The 17,879-nt window shown below is 42.4% G+C and overlaps 1 protein-coding gene and 1 long non-coding RNA gene across 3 annotated transcripts; one reads left to right on the forward strand and one right to left on the reverse strand.

Moving 5' to 3' along the window:
• Positions 1–10,360: 10,360 nt before the first annotated feature.
• Positions 10,361–15,500, forward strand: UTS2 (urotensin 2). 2 transcript variants are annotated; one of them, XM_023940366.2, is made up of 5 exons: positions 10,361–10,451; positions 11,745–11,809; positions 14,039–14,149; positions 14,628–14,671; positions 15,223–15,500. In XM_023940366.2, the coding sequence occupies exons 1-5, from the start codon at positions 10,441–10,443 to the stop codon at positions 15,337–15,339; spliced, it is 348 nt and encodes a 115-aa protein (XP_023796134.1). In that variant the 5' UTR covers positions 10,361–10,440; the 3' UTR covers positions 15,340–15,500. The 2 variants fall into 2 exon arrangements, with proteins under 2 accessions (XP_023796134.1, XP_023796133.1); XM_023940365.2 differs by lacking the exon at positions 10,361–10,451 and having other exon boundaries at positions 11,638–11,809.
• On the reverse strand, positions 10,423–14,075 carry LOC111938589 (uncharacterized). The gene is made up of 3 exons (XR_002869025.2): positions 14,006–14,075; positions 12,509–12,746; positions 10,423–11,098 (listed from the first exon to the last, which is right to left on the reverse strand). It is a non-coding gene; the product is annotated as an uncharacterized LOC111938589 (long non-coding RNA).
• Positions 15,501–17,879: the final 2,379 nt, after the last annotated feature.

Below are 17,879 nucleotides of genomic sequence, written 5' to 3' on the forward strand. Positions count from 1 at the left end.
GAGAGAGGCCTATTTGGAGTTTAGTTCCTTGCTGGTGTTAAGCTCAGCACACCCATTCATGTACAAGCAATGCAGATCAGTCCTTCCAGCTGGCCCAGAAGATCAAGCACATCCTGGGCTCCCCAAAAGAGGAGCAGGCAGCAGGTCAAGGGAGGTGATTCTTCCCCTCCACTCTGCCTGTGAGACTCCTCAGTGCTGTGTCTGAGTCTGGGGTCTTCAGCACAAGAAGCAGGAACCTGCTGGAGCAGGTCCAGAGGAGCCCACCAAGATGCTCCAAGGACACCTCTGCTCTGCAGCCAGGCTGGGAGAGCTGGGGAAGAGAAGGCTCCAGGGAGACTGAAGCCTTTCAGTACTTAAAGTTATAAAGAGGGAGAGGGACTTTGTACACTGACAGTGATAGAACAAGAGGGAATGGTTTTAAACTCAAAGATTTAGTTTAGATGTTAAGAAATTCTTTATTAAAGGGAGTGGTGAGGCCCTGGGAGAGGTTGCCCAGAGAAGCTGTGGCTGCCCCATCTCTGGAATTACTCAAGGCCAGGTTAGACAGACCTTGGAGCATCCTGGTCTATTGGTAAGATCCCTGTCCATGGCAGGGGAGTAGAACCAGATGATCTTTAAGGTCCCTTCCAGCTCAAATTATTCTGTAATTCTATGGTATGTTCTCTGCTTTTTGTGCATGTCTCTTTTTTTGACATTTAATTTATTATATAGCAAGCAAAATGGAGCTGGGAATGCCCTGATGACTCTCAAGCAGCCCAGGTGGCTGAGGATGAGGTAACAGGCCAGATGCAAGCTTTTTGAATTTCCATTTGTTTTTCTTGGAAATCAGAAAGTGTCCTCTTAGCCAGACCATGCACAGAGGCCCAAGTGATGTCAGCAGAGTTCTGAAGGCATGGAAGAAGGAGAAAAATTCTCTTTAAAGATAAGTATAAGCAGAGGAGCATTCCTTTCAGAACCAGCACCATTTCCTGGCATCGTTAGTGGCATCAGTAATTAAAATCATGGTCATCACACTCCTTGGCTTTGTAATTTCTTGCAAGAATTGTGTGGCTAAAGAAAGTAGAAGGTTCATAGCAAAAGGGTTTCTGTTTCTCACCTCCCTCTCCACCTGTAGGAACAGGTGTTTCTGTCTCTAATACTTCTGGATGACAGAGACTCTGAAACTCTAGTGGCTCCTCTAAAACATGCAAATATCAGATAAATTTTTAAAGCAGAAGATGATTTCTTATTTTCAGTCTTTCTGTCAGATCCTTCACAGGACAGAAGCACAGTCATCTTTGGCAGTCGTTCTGATACTGACACAGATGATACAAAAACCTTTGTAGGAGATGGTCCACTCCAGTGAGGCAGCTCAGGAAATACCAACAGGCAATTTGTACCACTCCACTTGACTTTTGTCACCTGTTTAAAAGTCAAGGTAAATTTTATTCTTAAAATTACACAAAGTCTTGTTTTATTATCAAGTGTCACCTCGGTTCCTCTCTCAGCCAGGCCTCAGGGGCTGTAGGAAGTTCTCCACCCCACAGTTTGTGTGTTAGCTGTGCATCAGGAACAGAGAGCTGAGCACAACAGCCTTTGGATACTGTCACTGCCCTCACTGTAACAAGAAATTTTAATACAATCTACAACAAAAATGGAATTTCCCTCTGCCATCCATTTGGCAGAAGTTTGTTGTGATATCACCTACTTTGTTTCACCTTCTGGATCCTGGGTGCCTGCCAGGTCAAGCATCAGACTATACTGAAACCAAAGTGGATGGCACTTAAACAAAAACCACCACCTGAACACATCCTGAACCAGGGAAGATCTCTCCTGTTCTAAGCTATTTGGTTTAAGAAAATAAGTTTTATTTGATTTGGCAAATGGAAAATTGCACATAAAGACACCTACTTCAATTTAAGGATGACTTATCACACAGTGGACCTTAAACCTGTTATACCTACTCTCAGTTTACATAACCCAAACTGAAAGAAGCCCCTCAAAACTGAAATAAAATATCTGAGTTACTGTTTAAGTCAGTTTTAAATTTCTTTAGCTCACTTTTCTTCTGCATACAAACACTTCAGGAGGTTTAAAACAAACCAAATTTTGGGAAAAAAAAGAAGAGGAAGGTGTGTGGAGAGGTAAAGGGACAACGTACCTTTAGTTACAACACTGTAGACTTGAGAAATATTTATATTTAAAAAAAATAAATCTTTCTAGTATTCACAGCATTGATATTTTGAGAGGTCCATTCAGAACAAGCATGAACCATTTCACCTGAAGAGAACACTAAACAGGCCTGTAAGCAAGCAAAAAGACAGAACAAAAAACAAGGTATTGCATTACTTTTAGTCACCTTCATACAAACTTTAGAGCAACTTTGAAAAAGAACACAATTCTAACCTAGATGTACATACATGCCTAAACCAGTATTTACTGGAGTATCTAAAGGATAATCTATTCTTCTTAAACTAGAATGGAAAACACTGTGAACAGGTATTTGAAAGGAATGATGGGAAAAATACATTATTGACTTCAGAGAAGCTGCTCATGGCAGTTCAGCACCACAGGTGTCTGATCAAGCCACAATCTCATCACAAGGACAAAAAGATCCAACCAACATTATCAGTGTTACAGGCACTCCTAATAATGCAACGTTTTGACTTGCTGGCACACCTCAGTACTTGTATTACCTCAGAGAAGGAGAAGTGTAAGCACAGGAAATTCTTGATGGCTCCATCAAACTTGAGACTCTGAAAAGAGGAAAGGAAGCTGCTCTTCTTCAGCTTGAGAGTTAAAGGATTTAAGAAGCTGAACAGGCAGTGTGCTCAGGAACCCCGTGGATGGGACAGTAACACATTCTCTTGTCACTGCACCTCTCTGTGCACTCTCAGGAGGGTGGGCTATGATCAGAATCCCTCTCACAGGGAGCAGCGAGGCTGTAACATGTAACACTGATTAAATCTACCTCAGGCAATTACAGGGCAGCAAAAAGATTGACTGTGCTGTGGCAGTACTAATTAGCTGACCTTATATAACTTTCTGCACCTTCTTCCAGTCATTCCTAAGGACACATAAAGAGATCATCATATAAATAAAACATGAATATGGTGGCAGAAACAAGCACTAAATGGAAGTAGTTTTGGAGGCTTCCCACTCTATCCCAGTTCCACATATGGTGGTTGGCAATGGATTATTTCTTTCTAAACATAAATCCTGATTGCCTTATAGAGGATTTTTAGAAAAGCTACATGGTCTAGACTTTGTAAAATTAACTCACTTCCTCAACTGAAAAGGCCAAGGGTAGAGCTGAGCAGTAACAAACAGCCAGAAACACCTCCCCATCACCCTCTTCAGCTTGAGGAGGATTGCCACAAGCACTAGTGGAGATATGGATGTCATGAGCAGGAACTACTGAATCATTTAGCTTGGAAAAGACCTTTAAGATCATAAGCAACATCTAAAAGTTAGTTGGAGTGGTGTTCTTTGCAAAGATCTGCAGCATTTTTTGTCCTTCACCAGAATATAGCTCTGCACATTACAGGACAGGGGCTGCAGAGCTGGAAACAGCAGCACAAAGAGAAAATACAGGACTGTATTTTGAGCTAGAATGAACTCATCAGATATATCCTTTCCTGGTGATACAGGCCCTAAATCTTCCAAGCACAGCTGGATCTTCCTTGTTTCCAAATTTCTATAGAAAACTGCTCAGAGGTAACCAGTTGGAATTGTCTGTTACAATCCTGACTCATAAATGGTGCATACATAGCAAAAGAATAAGAGTATCCAACTAAAGACTCACTGCTCTTCAGAACCCTCTTATCAAAAATTTGCCTTGGGAATTGGAAAGAGGATTCTGATCCCATTACAGCAAGAAACATTCAACTTGCCACATCAAAAGACGAAGATCTGACATCTGCTTCCTTCACCTTTGTTAATTCCTGCTCCTGTTGGTCACTCCCATTCCCAGGGACAGTTTTCTACCCCAGTCAAGATCAGTCAGTGATCACAAAAAAATCAGTTAACGCTTGCAGCAGGAATTCTTTGCTAAACTGGAACTCAGCTCTTAAACAGTGAAGATCCTCCACGGCTGACTGCCAAGGAACACACATTCATTTACAGAACAACCTTGAAAGAACTGTTTTAAACCTCAAGTTGCCCAGTGAGACCTATGCCAACCCTCCCCCGTTAAATACACGTATATGCCCTGAAATGTGAATCACTGAGCCTGCAGAGATTCCATTTAATTAATAAAAAAAGTCATAGCAAAGGATTAAAGGGATTATGCAGCCAGAAAACACAGTAAAAAAATTAAAGTGTGCTTTTGTGTGTCATTCATTTACTGCCTACGCTAAGTGGACGACAGCTAAATGCCAATGATTATTAGCATTCCTCTTAATTAGTCAGTGCCTGCTGCTGCCCACACACTGAACTTCTACAGAACTACCTGAAATTTGTCCTCTGATATCAGCTATGGATATTGGAGTGGTAAGTAATCCTAAGCCTCTGTGATAAAAACAGGAAGGACATGGGTACACCAAATGTGAAAAGTTAGATAGAAAAAAATTATAAAAGCACAAGGATACCTCTGACAAAACTGGTTTTTTCTACCACCACTGTAGACTAAAGTCCTTATCCTCTAGCTCTTTTAGACAATGAAACAGGGCAGACAGTAAAACAACAAACAGATAGTAAGATACCACTAAGCTTCCAATAAAATTATTTGTAGTAAGAAACTAATAAATCAGAGTACCATGCAATTAACAGAGTATGAAGTAGCCTCAGGCAGGAAAATCCAGAAGGTGATTTTTCTGCCTCGTCCATCTCTTGCAATTTGCTGCTTTACTGTTTCTGCACTTCTTCACTTTGGGCCAGCAAAAGTACAAGACAACAGCCTGGCCTGCCCACTCCATCATCCAAACTACCAAGAAAATTATCAGCAGTGAATTGCTGCTTCTCTTTTTGACATTAGTAGTACCAATTTTTTTTGAAAATTGTGTTTGTAGCCCTAGGAAACAGAAATGTTAAGCTGGAATTCATTCCTTTAAATCCTCAGCTGAATAGATGTCTGTGGAGGCAGCCTCCAGTACAATAACTTGTGTGGAAAACCCCTCAATACTCTACTTAAAAAATAATGAATGGTGTAAGTTTGAGAACAAGAGTGAAAAATATCATAGCATGCAGCAATGACACTTATTTCTGCAGCAGGATTAGTTTGATAATATTATATTACAACCTAAATTAAACTTCAGGAAGACTGTGCTATCATTTTAAAAAGAAAACTACAGCATGGACTGCTGATAAAACTATTGAGGAATACATTTAGTGCAGCCAGCTTGGAGTGCAGCTGCAGTGTGAGCTGCAGGTTGAGCTCTGGGTACTGGGAGCCCAAGGCAAGAGGCAGTGAAGTGGCACCAACTCTTTGCAGCAGTGGTGCAGGTGACACCCAGAGATGAAACAGGAGCTCAGGAGGAAGAGAGAGGGAAGGTAAATTAGTACATGAAATGGAGCAAGGTGTAAGAAAGGACTAACAAAGGGGCTGCTACATAAAAGCCGTGAAGGCCAAAAGCCTGCAGAAAACACCTTAGCTCTGATTTCAGAGATTTAAATGACATAAAAAAGGCAGATCTTCCAAGCCTCTTATGGTGAGAACAAGCCTTGATTGCTTCTAGAAAACCCAGGACAGCAAAGGTTATAGCAGGAGGAGGACAATGGCAGTAAAGGGGAAAGCAGAGCAGATCACAGCACTCTTCATGCAAGATCCACTCCTGGATAACAACTCTGTCCTGACCTGGCTGCTTTGCTTTGATCCACACTTTGCTGCTCCTTAGTAGGCTGAGCCTCCCATTCAGTCCCAGTGCCTGTGGTGAGGCTAATTCCTTGCAGCAAAGCTACTCAAGAAAAAGCAATGCCCAAGGAATAAAAGGTATGGGTACTTCCTCCACAGTGAGAAGTCACTCCATCATACTAAAACATTCTTCAAAAAACCAAGTAAGTGTCACTTAGTGGAGAAACATGTGCACATGCAAGAAGGCAACAGAGAAAAAACATTTTTCAGAAGAGAAAAATGAAGAAAACCTCAAACCCAACAAACGAGAGTGACTGCCCTCAAATCCAACCACAAACACACACTGACATCCCCAAACCCACACATCAACCCCCCAAACCCAACAAAACACACAATGACCCCTCACAAACCCAACCCAAACACGCACACAGACTCCCCCCAACATAAATACACACACATACCCCTGACTGCCCCCCAAAATCCAGCCAAACACAAACACACTGACCCCCCAAACACACCAACACTCCCAAACCTATATCCCCAAATGCAACCAAACACACCAACCTCCCCAAACCCAAACACCCCAAACAAAAACACACCAACCTCCCCAAACCCACACATCAACACCCCAAACAAAAACACACCAACACCCCCAAACCCAAACACACATCAACACCCCAAACAAAAACACACCAACACCCCCAAACCCAACCAAACACACTGACCCACCAAACACATACCAACCCCTCCAACACAAACACACCAACACCCCCAAAAACATCCATACACACTGACCCCCCAACCTCACCAAACACACACTGACCCCCCAAACACAGCCAGCCACACACACTGACCCCCCCAACCTCACCAAACACACACTGACCCCCCAAACACAGCCAGCTACACACACTGACCCCCCAACCTCATCAAACACACACTGACCCCCCCAACCTCACCAAACACACACTGACCCCCCAACCTCAGCCAGCCACACACACTGACCCCCCAACCTCACCAAACACACATTAACCCCCCCCAAACACAACCAGCCACACACACCTGAGCCCCCCAAACCCAACCACACGCACACCAATCCCCACAAAACAAACACATCCACACACCAACCTCCCCAAAACCCAAACACACATCCCCAGCCCCACAATCCCAGCCAAACACACACCTGACCCTGGGCTCTCCCCACCCCAAACCCTGCAGGTCCCACAGAGGCTCCTGTTCCAGCAGGACACGGAGCTCACCTGGCCCTGCTCTTCCCAACACCTCTCTGCCCCCACTCCCCCACCTCAGGGAGGAAGGACTGGAGTGCTGGCTAGCTCAGGGCTGATTTGGGCTACTCTGCATTATTGAAATATTTGTGCAAAGGTTTTACCTTGAGAATGTCTCACAACAGAGTTCTTGGTGACAAAGAAACCCAAATTGGAAAATTTTACTGGTTCCAAGTGCAGCAGTGTTACAGAAATGTGTGTGTTGGACTGATGAAAGGAGAAGGATGGACAGAGCTAAGAAACAGCCTGTGCCTTTCAGCAAGGCTGCTCTGTGCTCCTTTCTGTGATGACCAGTGCAATGACCAGAAAAAGGAAATAAAGAAGTTTTTATTTTGCTTTTATCCAGATCAGAATTTCTTATTAGAGCTGAACAGATTATTTGGGATACCTTGGGATAGCAGGTGAAAGGTACAGAGAAAGTTCCAGCATTGCTGCAGATGTGTTCCTCTCTTTCCTTACACACTCTGCTGTCATAATTTCAGTTTTAAAAATAAACTGTAATTGCGTAGTTAGTTCCATTACTTTGTTTTTTGTGAAAGAAACCTTATTTCAGGATCTGGTTTCAGCTCCTCTGTTTGTGGCTGCGTTATCCAGAACTCAATTCCCGTAAGGTATTGACGTGCTGGATTTCCAAGTCTCAGTCATGCCAGATTTACTTTCCTTCACGTCAAACAGCGTGAAGGTTCAGGTTGGTAATTCTGCAGTGCTGAGAGGACAGGGGAATCAGGGACCAGTTTGTCAAGCTTCACTTGGAGAATATACCCAGACTACAGTGGGCCAGCCCAGCAGGCCAAAGAGCAAGAGGGTTTTTTCCTCCTCAAACTGGTGGAAACTGTACTACAAAGGAGCAGTGTTTTGGCAGCTGTGATCCCATGCTCAAGAATTTTTGGACCTTTCCAATTCTGTAGCAAAATAAAACATCTTCAGGGAGGCCCAAGGACCCATCATCTTCATCACACAGGGGTGTGTGTCCAGGCAAGCACATACTCACCTACACACCTGGAACCCAAGTCTGTACAAGACAGCCTAGGTCAGAACCTCTCAGAGGTATTACAAGACACTGAAAGAAATTCTGAGGATTAAATACTCCTATGCATACCCAAATATGTCCTCTGTGGTGTTACCCACATGTGCTGCCTTACAGCTCACACACAGTGAGCAGAGGAAGCATCTTCAAAAAGAAAGTTATGGTTAGTATTTTCCTTTGGTTTCCTTATTCTCCAAACAAGCTACTTTCAGCACACATTAAAAGGCATAGGATAAATAGGGCAATGTAATTTGGTAGCAGAAAAAAAACCACCTTATTGCATATATGATCTCATGAGGTAGCTATTTCAGTATGCAAAATAAATCTAATAATCACGTTATGTAGCTGAATAATCAGCTAAAATGTTAAACTTTAAGTCAAGATAAACTTTTTAGGTGTTAATGAGAACAGGTATCTGCAGTGACAGCAAAGCAAAAACCCTCAAACCCCTATAAAATAGACCCTACCAGAAAAATTAATAAAAAATAATAAAGTGCTAATGTTTCTCAAGTCAACATGCATAACTCATTGAAACAACACTTTAAGTTAAAAATGCTAGTAAAATTCAAGGAAGAGATGGGTATTCATACAATAACAAGCTCATCTGGAATTACAGTGCCAATACAAAATCATTCTACTGCACACCTCTCTTCTTGTAAACCAAATTCAAGCCAAAGTTTTACACTAGAAGTTATATTCTCTGAAGAAGTCCCTCATACAAATGCTGCTGGTAAATCAACACCTTCTCCAATTCCTGGTTTTGCCAACTGTCACAATATTTGACTAATAAAAACTCATGCTTGCTTTCCATAAAGCATTTAGTAACAGGGGAAAGAATTGTTGTATTATAGATTATATTTCATCCATACTATTTTACACAGAAGTACATAATTTTTGGGGATGTTTGTGATTGGTTTCACTGACTCTTATTTTTTTTTTCAAAGTTGTCTTGGCTTCACTAGCAACTTACTATTCATGAGCCATCATATTAATCTAGGAATTGTTTCTTCTGATTATGAAGGATAATTTTTTATGATAAGTTAACATATATTTAATGCTTAGAATTTTCTCAGTAATTTACCTAACCCTACTACTGTAATTTATTTATCTACTGCTGCCCTGAGGCACTTGAAAGGCTAATAAACATAAATAAGTACTTTGAAAACTTTCCCCACAAACTATTGCAGAGGAGTTCCAATCAATTTCCACGTTGTCCAAGTGCCATTCCCACTGACTTCCCTCTCCCATGGATCCAGGGCTTTGTACCTTAGTTGAGGATGAGCTGTTTCCTTGCTTGGCATGATGACGTTGGCACTGTCGTCCGAGGGAGATGCCTTTGACATTTTGGGAGAGGAAAGAGTGTCTAAGTGACAACTTCAGACCTAAGCAGAGGCAATAAGCTGTGGGCAAGTTGCCCAACTTGAGCATGACGCACTTCATGATGGCTCTAAGAGGCTGTCTTCCTTGAGAAAAGACAAAGGACAGCAGTTGCTGGTAATGCTGCTTCATTAGCTTTCCTTGGAGGATGCTTAGAGTGAATATTGCTAATACCATTGTCATTGATAGTTCACTGAAGGAGAAGCATTTGTACAGAGCATCCAGCACCAACAGTGAGATCATGCATCAAATCAGACCTAATTACTGTCTGCAGTTTTGGAACGAAGAGCTGCATGACTCAGATGAGGAGAGAATTCCTCTCTTGCTACTTAGCTTTCTCACAGGGAAGCACAGGGAAAGGGGGAATAAAACATATTAGGTTAATTCTGTAGAGAAATTCTTTTGCCATAAGCATTTAGCTCAGCAAAGAGAAATACAGAGAAACAGGATTTGTAGTTCACATACCTAAAGCATATGTTCAGTAGTCAAGACAAGTCAAATACCAGCCCTCTCTGTGCACACAGGGAAGTTTAGAGAAGTTTAGGCTGGCAGGACCTCTGCAGGTCCTTTCCCACCACCCCCACCTGAGCACTCAGATCAGAGCATTTGAACTCACACAGGGATGCCAAAGGCTTTATCAAGCTTAGTTTTGAAATTCTGCCCCATTCCATCCTTGAATCTATTCAAACCTTACTAGACACACTCCTGGACCAACTGTTCTGGTTGGCCCTGCTTGGATCAGGGAGATTAGAGTATGAGACTTCCAGAGGTGCTTTATGACCTCAACCTCTTTTGGAGCCCAGGGTGTTTCTGGACACCCTGTTAGCCCACTAAGGGGGGCCTGCTCCCCTTGAGTTAGACCTGCAGCACAAATACTTCTGTTCTATATGACTGATGAAGACTATCTGAAATTAGTCTTAGGAGCCACAGGATGTACGATATAAAAATTAATCTTTGACAGGCAATGCTAATAAAGGAAAAAGATGAGAAGCAGGTAAGTTTACACCTTCTGCAACTTAAACTTACCACAAAACTCAGCATAAGGAAACAACTTTAGTAACAGTAGTTGGATTTCATGGCATTTTAAAGACAAAAACATTTGAGTAGAGAGGCAGAAAAGTAACAAGCCTCAATTTGCTATGAACAGGCATTATCTTCTCACCATTAAAAGGAAAGAATATTGCCATAAATCTAACTTTTACGTTATTTTCAAGGCTCTGTACATTTGCTTATGACACTGCATAGAGAATGAAGGTGAGGGGCCAGTCCAGTCAATCCTTGCTCTGTAATATGATAAATCAAAAGTAAAGAAGACAAAATACGCTGGATGGAGGGAAACAAGGACTAAAGTGATGAGATGACATAAGGCAACTCCTGTGTTAGCATTAGGCAAAAGCAAAAGGCAAACAGGGGAAAAACCTTGCTAACATACTCAGAATTAAGTAGTTAGTTCCAACTGAAAGAGAAGATAAGTGAAATGGAAAACAGTCTTCCAGTCTACTGAGGGACCTGTGTTTAATATCAACCAAAGTAGTTTATATGTACCAAGAAGTCTCCAGATGGAAGCTGTGCTTCCTCTGCCAAGACAATTCTCCAGGGCACCATTGGATGAGGTCTTCCCAAATAAATAGATGTGAAGTTCTGCAAGGGGGAGCAAAAAAGAATTAAAAAATTGAATTCTCCTAATACTATCTTTGTAAGTTAACCATCTTTTTTAACTCACTCTCTTTTTTTACTTTTTCTGGCACAACAAATACAAGACAACACATTCATCCATCTCACCAAAGAGAGAGGGGAAAAAAAAGTGCATTTCATATCAGATGCTTTGCGTCAAGACTGCTAAGGCTCATAAATCAGCTGTCTCTTGCCCTGGTCATTTCAACCAACGTCTGACCCTTTTGTTAACTCATGATTTATAACTGAAAGTTACTTTTTTTTAAATGCCAGATTTATAAACTTTACTGTGCTTGGTTTGATATAATATCCATTTTGTACACCAAGCTATAAGACAGTAAATTTATTGTCTATGAACTGTTACCTTGAAAAATTACATCAATGCAAAGTGGTTTCCATTTAGAATCAATGGGCAATAAATTCATTGGATTTTTTTTGAAGGGGGGAGAGAACATGATGATATTTATGAGGTCATGAGTGGCTATATAATGGGTGAAACTGGGAGCTGAGGCTACAGTTAGACAGGAGTTCTGAGTTACAGGGTTAGACACAACAAAACGTCCAACACAGCAACGATGCATAAGCTGATACTTTGCTGTCTCATTATCGTCAGCTTCTCCTGTCCTCTCTTGTCTCTGCCCATCATCAATGCCAGTGAGATGTCTTATCAACACTCAGGTAAGTCTTTTGATTTTAATGGTTATCACACAGGGGCTGGAGGAGTAAAACCAGAAAAGCAGCAGGTGTGCTTTCCAAGGGGCCTCTATCTGTGCTGCTCAGCTGCAGGAAAAGCAGGAATGCCTTCAGGACACCAGCAGCACAAGGAACCTATCAGTGGGTGCTGCTCTTGTACAATGGGGAGCTTGGGTGCTATAAACAGTTACTCCTGCTGCTCTGAGATCCAGGAAACAGAAGTATACATTGGGAGAAAAAGGTATCTGAGCCTTACAGCACTGAATGCAAGCTGGTATTCAGTGTCTGAGCATTATAGGCATTGGGTGACTTAAAGAAACTTGGCTGTACAGTTTCTCCTGTTTCCACCCTTTGAAATGAGCTATTTTGTGTTTAGAAAGGGGGAAACCTATTGCAAACATCAACAACAGGCAAATCTCTCTTATACTCATAGGTACTGAGAATGCTGTTTGTTGCCACTAATTCAGATTCCATTCAGCCCAGGGAAAGAATAAATCTTTGCTTGAGAAAACAATGCTCAAAGTTTGAAATGGCTCAGCAAAAATGCACAGCAGAATCTGGAAGGTTACTGTCATCAGACCTGACTGGTACTGGAAGACTTTCTGAAATGAGTTCTGAAAGAACAGGCAAACCAACCCAGAAGTTATTGCATAAAGTTGACTACTAAAAAGTGGCTGCTCTTACCTGCTTTGCAACAGCTGTTGTGCTGGTTTATAGGTATCAGCAGTCCCCAGTCCGCTTTGAAAATGTTGGGCTCACCAAGCCAGCATCTTCTCAAGCCTTCCACAATGTAATTTGCATTTACAGGTACCCCTGACTCAATATGAGTAATATCTGTCACATCATAGCTGGCTCTAATCATTATTGCATTAGCTTCAAGACACTGTGCTTCTTAGATCTTCTTTGCTAATATAAAAAGTCTCTAGGAGTAGAGAAGACAGAAGATGAACTCTCTTAAAGAGGGTTAAGTTTGGGCTTGTTTATTTTGTTGTTGTTTTATTTTTAACTCAAAGCACATTTACCTGCTAGCACTGCTCTGCTTTAAAGAATAATCCATGGCCAGAGATACAGATTTGTCTCCACATAGCACTGGAAATTTTTTGTATTCTTATTCTGAGTCCTATAATGAAATCCCCACTGTCCTTAGCAAGTGTCCTCTTATGCAGTGAATAAACTAATAACATGCATGTCCAAGCTCTTCAAGTTCCTGATCTTTGTGCAAGCTTGGGAAATGTTGAGAGATTATTTTCAGTTTATTTTGTTACATCTCCATGTGAGGAGCTACACAATCACACCCATCCCTGCAGGTCAGAGCAACTGAAACTCCATAGAGTCACCTCCAATTACAAAATTGTATTCAACTACACAAATAGTGTTTGATAATGACACCCTCTGGTTGCCCACAATTTTGGATGTCTGCTATATATATATTAGCAAAGATGAAATTTACTGCTCAGATTACACAAACCCAAGTTACCTGGAATATAGCACTGCTAAGGGCTTCTGTTGGCAACCTGCCTTGGGGCACAGGCTAGCCACAGAATTCTAGATTCTCTATGCACAGATAAATTAATTCTACCAACTACCAGCAAGCTGTTGTGTTGGGAAAAGTTGTAGCATCTGTACTGGAACACACATTAAATGAGAGATGACTGAAATGCACCAAGAAGCACAGCTGCCAAAATAAGTTTTAAGTTTTCCTACCTTTATTCCTGCACTTCCACACCTTCTATTTGATTTAGTAATTGCAAAACTGAGCAGGTTAATAGGTCTTGAACAGGAAATTTTGTCTTTATTCACAGGAAAGCTGCAGCATAGGAACTAGTTGATAAAGCAATGAACTAAAATAAAATTTTAAAAATTACATTCCAGTCTGGGCTGTATACTGGAAGAATGAGGTTGAGTACCTCAAGTGACAGAAAGGGCTGCTGTTGGTCAAAACCTTTTCTAACAAAACATCTGCCAGAGAAATGAGAATCTGAGATTAACATCAGGAAGGTACCTTTTCTCAAAGCTTTGCAATGAAAGGAATACAAACCCAACTATCCTACTACTACTATATACTACTATAATTAAATAAGGATGGATGGTTGGTCCTTCCACAAAAATATTCAACAGGTGGGGCCAATAGACCTGAGCAGAAATCACCTGAGACAGACTGAAACAGGGATGCAGACTCACCCTATGCCTGTTTCTGTCATCTTCCATTGGCAGCTGATGATGATTCGAGGTTAAACCTGGAGAGGTTGGGCAGCCTCAGAAGCACCTCCCTGCTCCAGTTCCTGCCAGAGCTCCTGGGCACACTGGCTGAGGACAACAAAGCAGGTGAGGATTTACCACAGCAGTGGGAGAGTGCCCATGGTTTGCACCTCCAGCTTCCACAGATATCATACTCCAGCTCCCAGGTATTTGCTAAAATACAGTGTTATGGTATAAGCAACAAACAGCTTTGTTTCAGGGACTTTGGGGAAACCTGCTGAGCAGCCATGCCTGCAGCTCAACACCACCTCATTAAGTCTCCAGATGAGTGCTGCAAAACTTCCAGATAGCAAAATCAGAGTAAGAAGAAGATTGGCCTAAGAGGAACTGGCAGACAGAACAAAATAGCAGTCTTAGAAAACATCAGTACTTGCAGAAAGTGCAGAATCAATAGCAATGGATGGTTTGGGAAGCAATAGATGTTACCCTTGTACATTCCAGCCCAAGACCTCTGTCAGCTATAGCATTATGGCATGTGAGAATTACTTGCCTAGTTCAGGATTTCTAAATGGTAAAACATTTCACTGTGTCTTCCCTCTAACAGGTCTTACCCCCAGCAACTACAACCCAGAGGAAAATATCAAAGAGGTAAGTAAATGACCATCTGTCACTGAAACAAGAAAAATAAGACTTTAAACTACACAGAATTGTTACCAAAATATCATTTCAGATCCAGAGACTTCATGAACAGTATAGACTAAAGTAGCATGCCAGTGTTCTTGAAGCTGGAATCACTTAGCAGTAAGATAGGCAGGGGAGGGGGGAAGAAATGGAAAGGGAAAAAACAAAGAGAGAGCAAGTAATCCAGACCATTTAATTCTAAACCCTCCATTTTTTTTTTCCTCCCTAGAATAACAGCTAAGTAAAGGCCAATTTTGAGCTTCATCAGCCCAGACACCAGCATTTCCACCACCACAGCCCCAGCACAGGCTACATGGTACTATCAGATTTATTATGAACCATTTTGAGACAGGGATGAGTTTTAGTGCAACATGTAAAGCAGAGATCTCACTGGGCAGTCCCTTCCTTCCCCCAGTCAGGACACAGGGCTGGGTGATCAGGACGGGTGGGGGCAGTGGAGAGTGTACTTTCCCTCTGGGAAGCACCCACCAGTAACCTCTAATGCTGTTTGATTTCAGACTTTCTATGGGAATCATCCTCGAATTGCTTTGCTGGGACGCTTCTTGACCAAGGACAGGAAACAGTACAAGAAACGTGGGAATCTTTCTGAGTGCTTCTGGAAATATTGTGTGTAAACAGGAAACTCCCTGAGTGGCTGCATAATTTATACAGATGTCTGAAAACGTGTATATAGATTCGCTTGATTTAAAACAAGAATGAAGAAATACGAAGGCAGCGCCTAACTTTAGACTCTATGCTACTTGGAAATGAATAAATTCTTGATGTTTTGCAATTATGTTGTGATCAATGTAGTAATTTCTTAGAGCTAAGCACAACAGGAAGGAAGTAATGGGAGGAAGAGACAAATACACATCACAAAGAGAACTTGGGCAGGGGAAGCAAAATTCCCATGGGGTTCTGTGAAAACTCCCAGAAGAGCTCGGTCAAAGTCCAGAGGCAAAGGGACTTTTTCCTTTGTCACCTGATATAGATTGGGGTGTCAGGAAGAGGGGTCACTGCTGCATTCCCTGAAGATGCTGAGCAGGTAGGGGATGACAGCTTAACAATGTTCAGGCCCCTCCTGCATCCCCAAGGCACCCCAAAAACAATCAGCACTTATCAGGATCAAGCATCTGCTCCCACCACTGCTGGAGATGACTCTTTCTCTCAGTCACTTGCAAAAAGATCCACAAGCCTATTTCTCTGCCCAGCCCCCAGCTACCCATGACAGGGCTGCCTGTGCATACCATGTGTTTTAAGAATTCTGTCTGATTTTCATCAAGCACAGTGTGGAAGACTTTACACCCAGATTTGGGCAGTCAGTGGAGGCAGGAATGGCACCATGAGAAAGATTCTGTGGCTGTGACCTGCAGCTTATGTGCCTGCACACACAGGTGCAGGAAGGTGATACAGGACACAGTAAATCTGTGTTACCAGGGCAAGCCACCTCCTGCTTGGACACTCAAGGGCAGTGAGATGTATTCCCCTGAGCTACCACCCACTGATAATGTTGCTGATAGCTTGGCATGTAATGCACATAAAGGAGAGGACAAAACAGAGGCTACAAAAAGCTTCTAGCCTGACTTCTGTGTGCAGACTACCTCCAGACTCTCTCAGTCCTGGGTACCTTCTGACAGTAACTGCAAGAAATTGAGCTGAACAGTCAGGAATTGTGTCTGGGAGATGCCATTTTTGATAATATGCACAAACTGTCTGAGCTGTGAACCCCTGCTCCATACATACTCTGTATAAACCTCACTCCAATCACAGCTCATAGAAAGCTTGAAGTAAACACCTGACAGTGATACACAGGCTACATTGATCTCAATAGCACACATCATAAATCTCTGACTGTGCTGTTTAAACAAAGCCTACAGGCTTAAAACAGCTTGTTCACTTCGTGTAAATTATAAAACAGATGATGCCAGCTGTAACAGAGAAAAACATCCTCAAAAAGCAGTGGGATGCACTGTGCAGCTATTTGAAAACTTCTGAACATTCATCTTTCTCTTACACAGTAGAGCAAGTCAGTGGCTCTGGAAATGACTCCTTTTCTGCTACCTCATCAGCCAATAAAAACTTGTCAGAAAATAATTCAAAATTACCTAAATTAACAACCAGCTAAGACAGACATATAGATAGGGAGAAGTATAGAGCCTAAAAAGACTGGGGAGAAACATTTTCAAGAACTGCAAGCATAAAGCTAAATAAATCAATCTAGAGTGAATGATAATAGGAAAAATATTGCAAGTATTAAAAAGTTCACTAGCCTGACAGAGGAAAGAAATGAAGAGCTGTCAGGTGTTGAGGATGGGGTCAAGACAAGGTAATTGCGCTATAAATAGTGAAACCTTAGCTTTTAAAACTACAAAATACTCCCTAACATTTCTGGGGTCTAAAGAAGCAATACCAAATCAATTTATTATTCTAGCTAGGCCAGCTCACAGCAGCAAGGGCTGAGGGGGAATTCAGCTAATTCTGATATACCAGAATTTGATCAGAGCCTGAAATTTTGTCAGTCACAGTCCTTGCCTCTGGAAAGGAAGGAGTTCAGACTGTTGTGGAAAGGGAAGGAAGGAGGTCAGACTGTCTTTGGACATCACTGATAGTTCTCAAAGAGACAACAGTTTGAGACACTGTTGAGCACCCAAGTGCTTCCTTCCTGAAGGACATTCCTGACAGATGCCAGATAAACTCAGGTCCAGGGCCCAGGAGCAGAGCCTGGCCAGTTCATGACACAGGAGGGCAAGCTCCACTTCTCCCCCATCCTGCTGTGACCTACAGCTCCTGCCAGCTTTCAGTTCAGAGCTTTTCCTTGCTCCTGCAGGCCACAAACAGGGCTGGAACTGTCACAGAGAACTAACCAGGCTGTAGAAGGAGTCTGGAAACCAGGCAGGTTTGCTTTTCCATGGGAAGGAGTGTCTGGGGAGTCAGGCAGCAGCATCCTGAGCCCATGGGCACTGCTAGCAGAGGGCACAGTGGAGCTGCAGCTGGGAGCCGAGCAGGCAGGCCCTGGGCAGAGCTGCAGTGTGTGATGGATATCCTGACAGGGATCATGCAGCTGTGAAGCAAATCTACTACAGAAAATACAGGCCACTACTTCTGAGAATGAGATGATGAAGCATCACAGGTCCAGTGTCTCACCATCTGCCAAAAGTACAGCAGTACATCACAC

This window comes from Cyanistes caeruleus, chromosome 22 (assembly GCF_971803275.1).
Source record: "Cyanistes caeruleus chromosome 22, bCyaCae1.hap1.1, whole genome shotgun sequence".
Taxonomy (NCBI): domain Eukaryota; kingdom Metazoa; phylum Chordata; class Aves; order Passeriformes; family Paridae; genus Cyanistes; species Cyanistes caeruleus.

Coding starts and splice junctions, on each gene's coding strand:
- UTS2 (XM_023940365.2), top strand. CDS start 11,707: ATGCATAAGCTGATACTTTGCTGTCTCATTATCGTCAGCTTCTCCTGT. Junction 14,150..14,627: donor GGCTGAGGACAACAAAGCAG/GTGAGGATTTAC, acceptor TCCCTCTAACAG/GTCTTACCCCCAGCAACTAC. Junction 14,672..15,222: donor CAGAGGAAAATATCAAAGAG/GTAAGTAAATGA, acceptor GTTTGATTTCAG/ACTTTCTATGGGAATCATCC.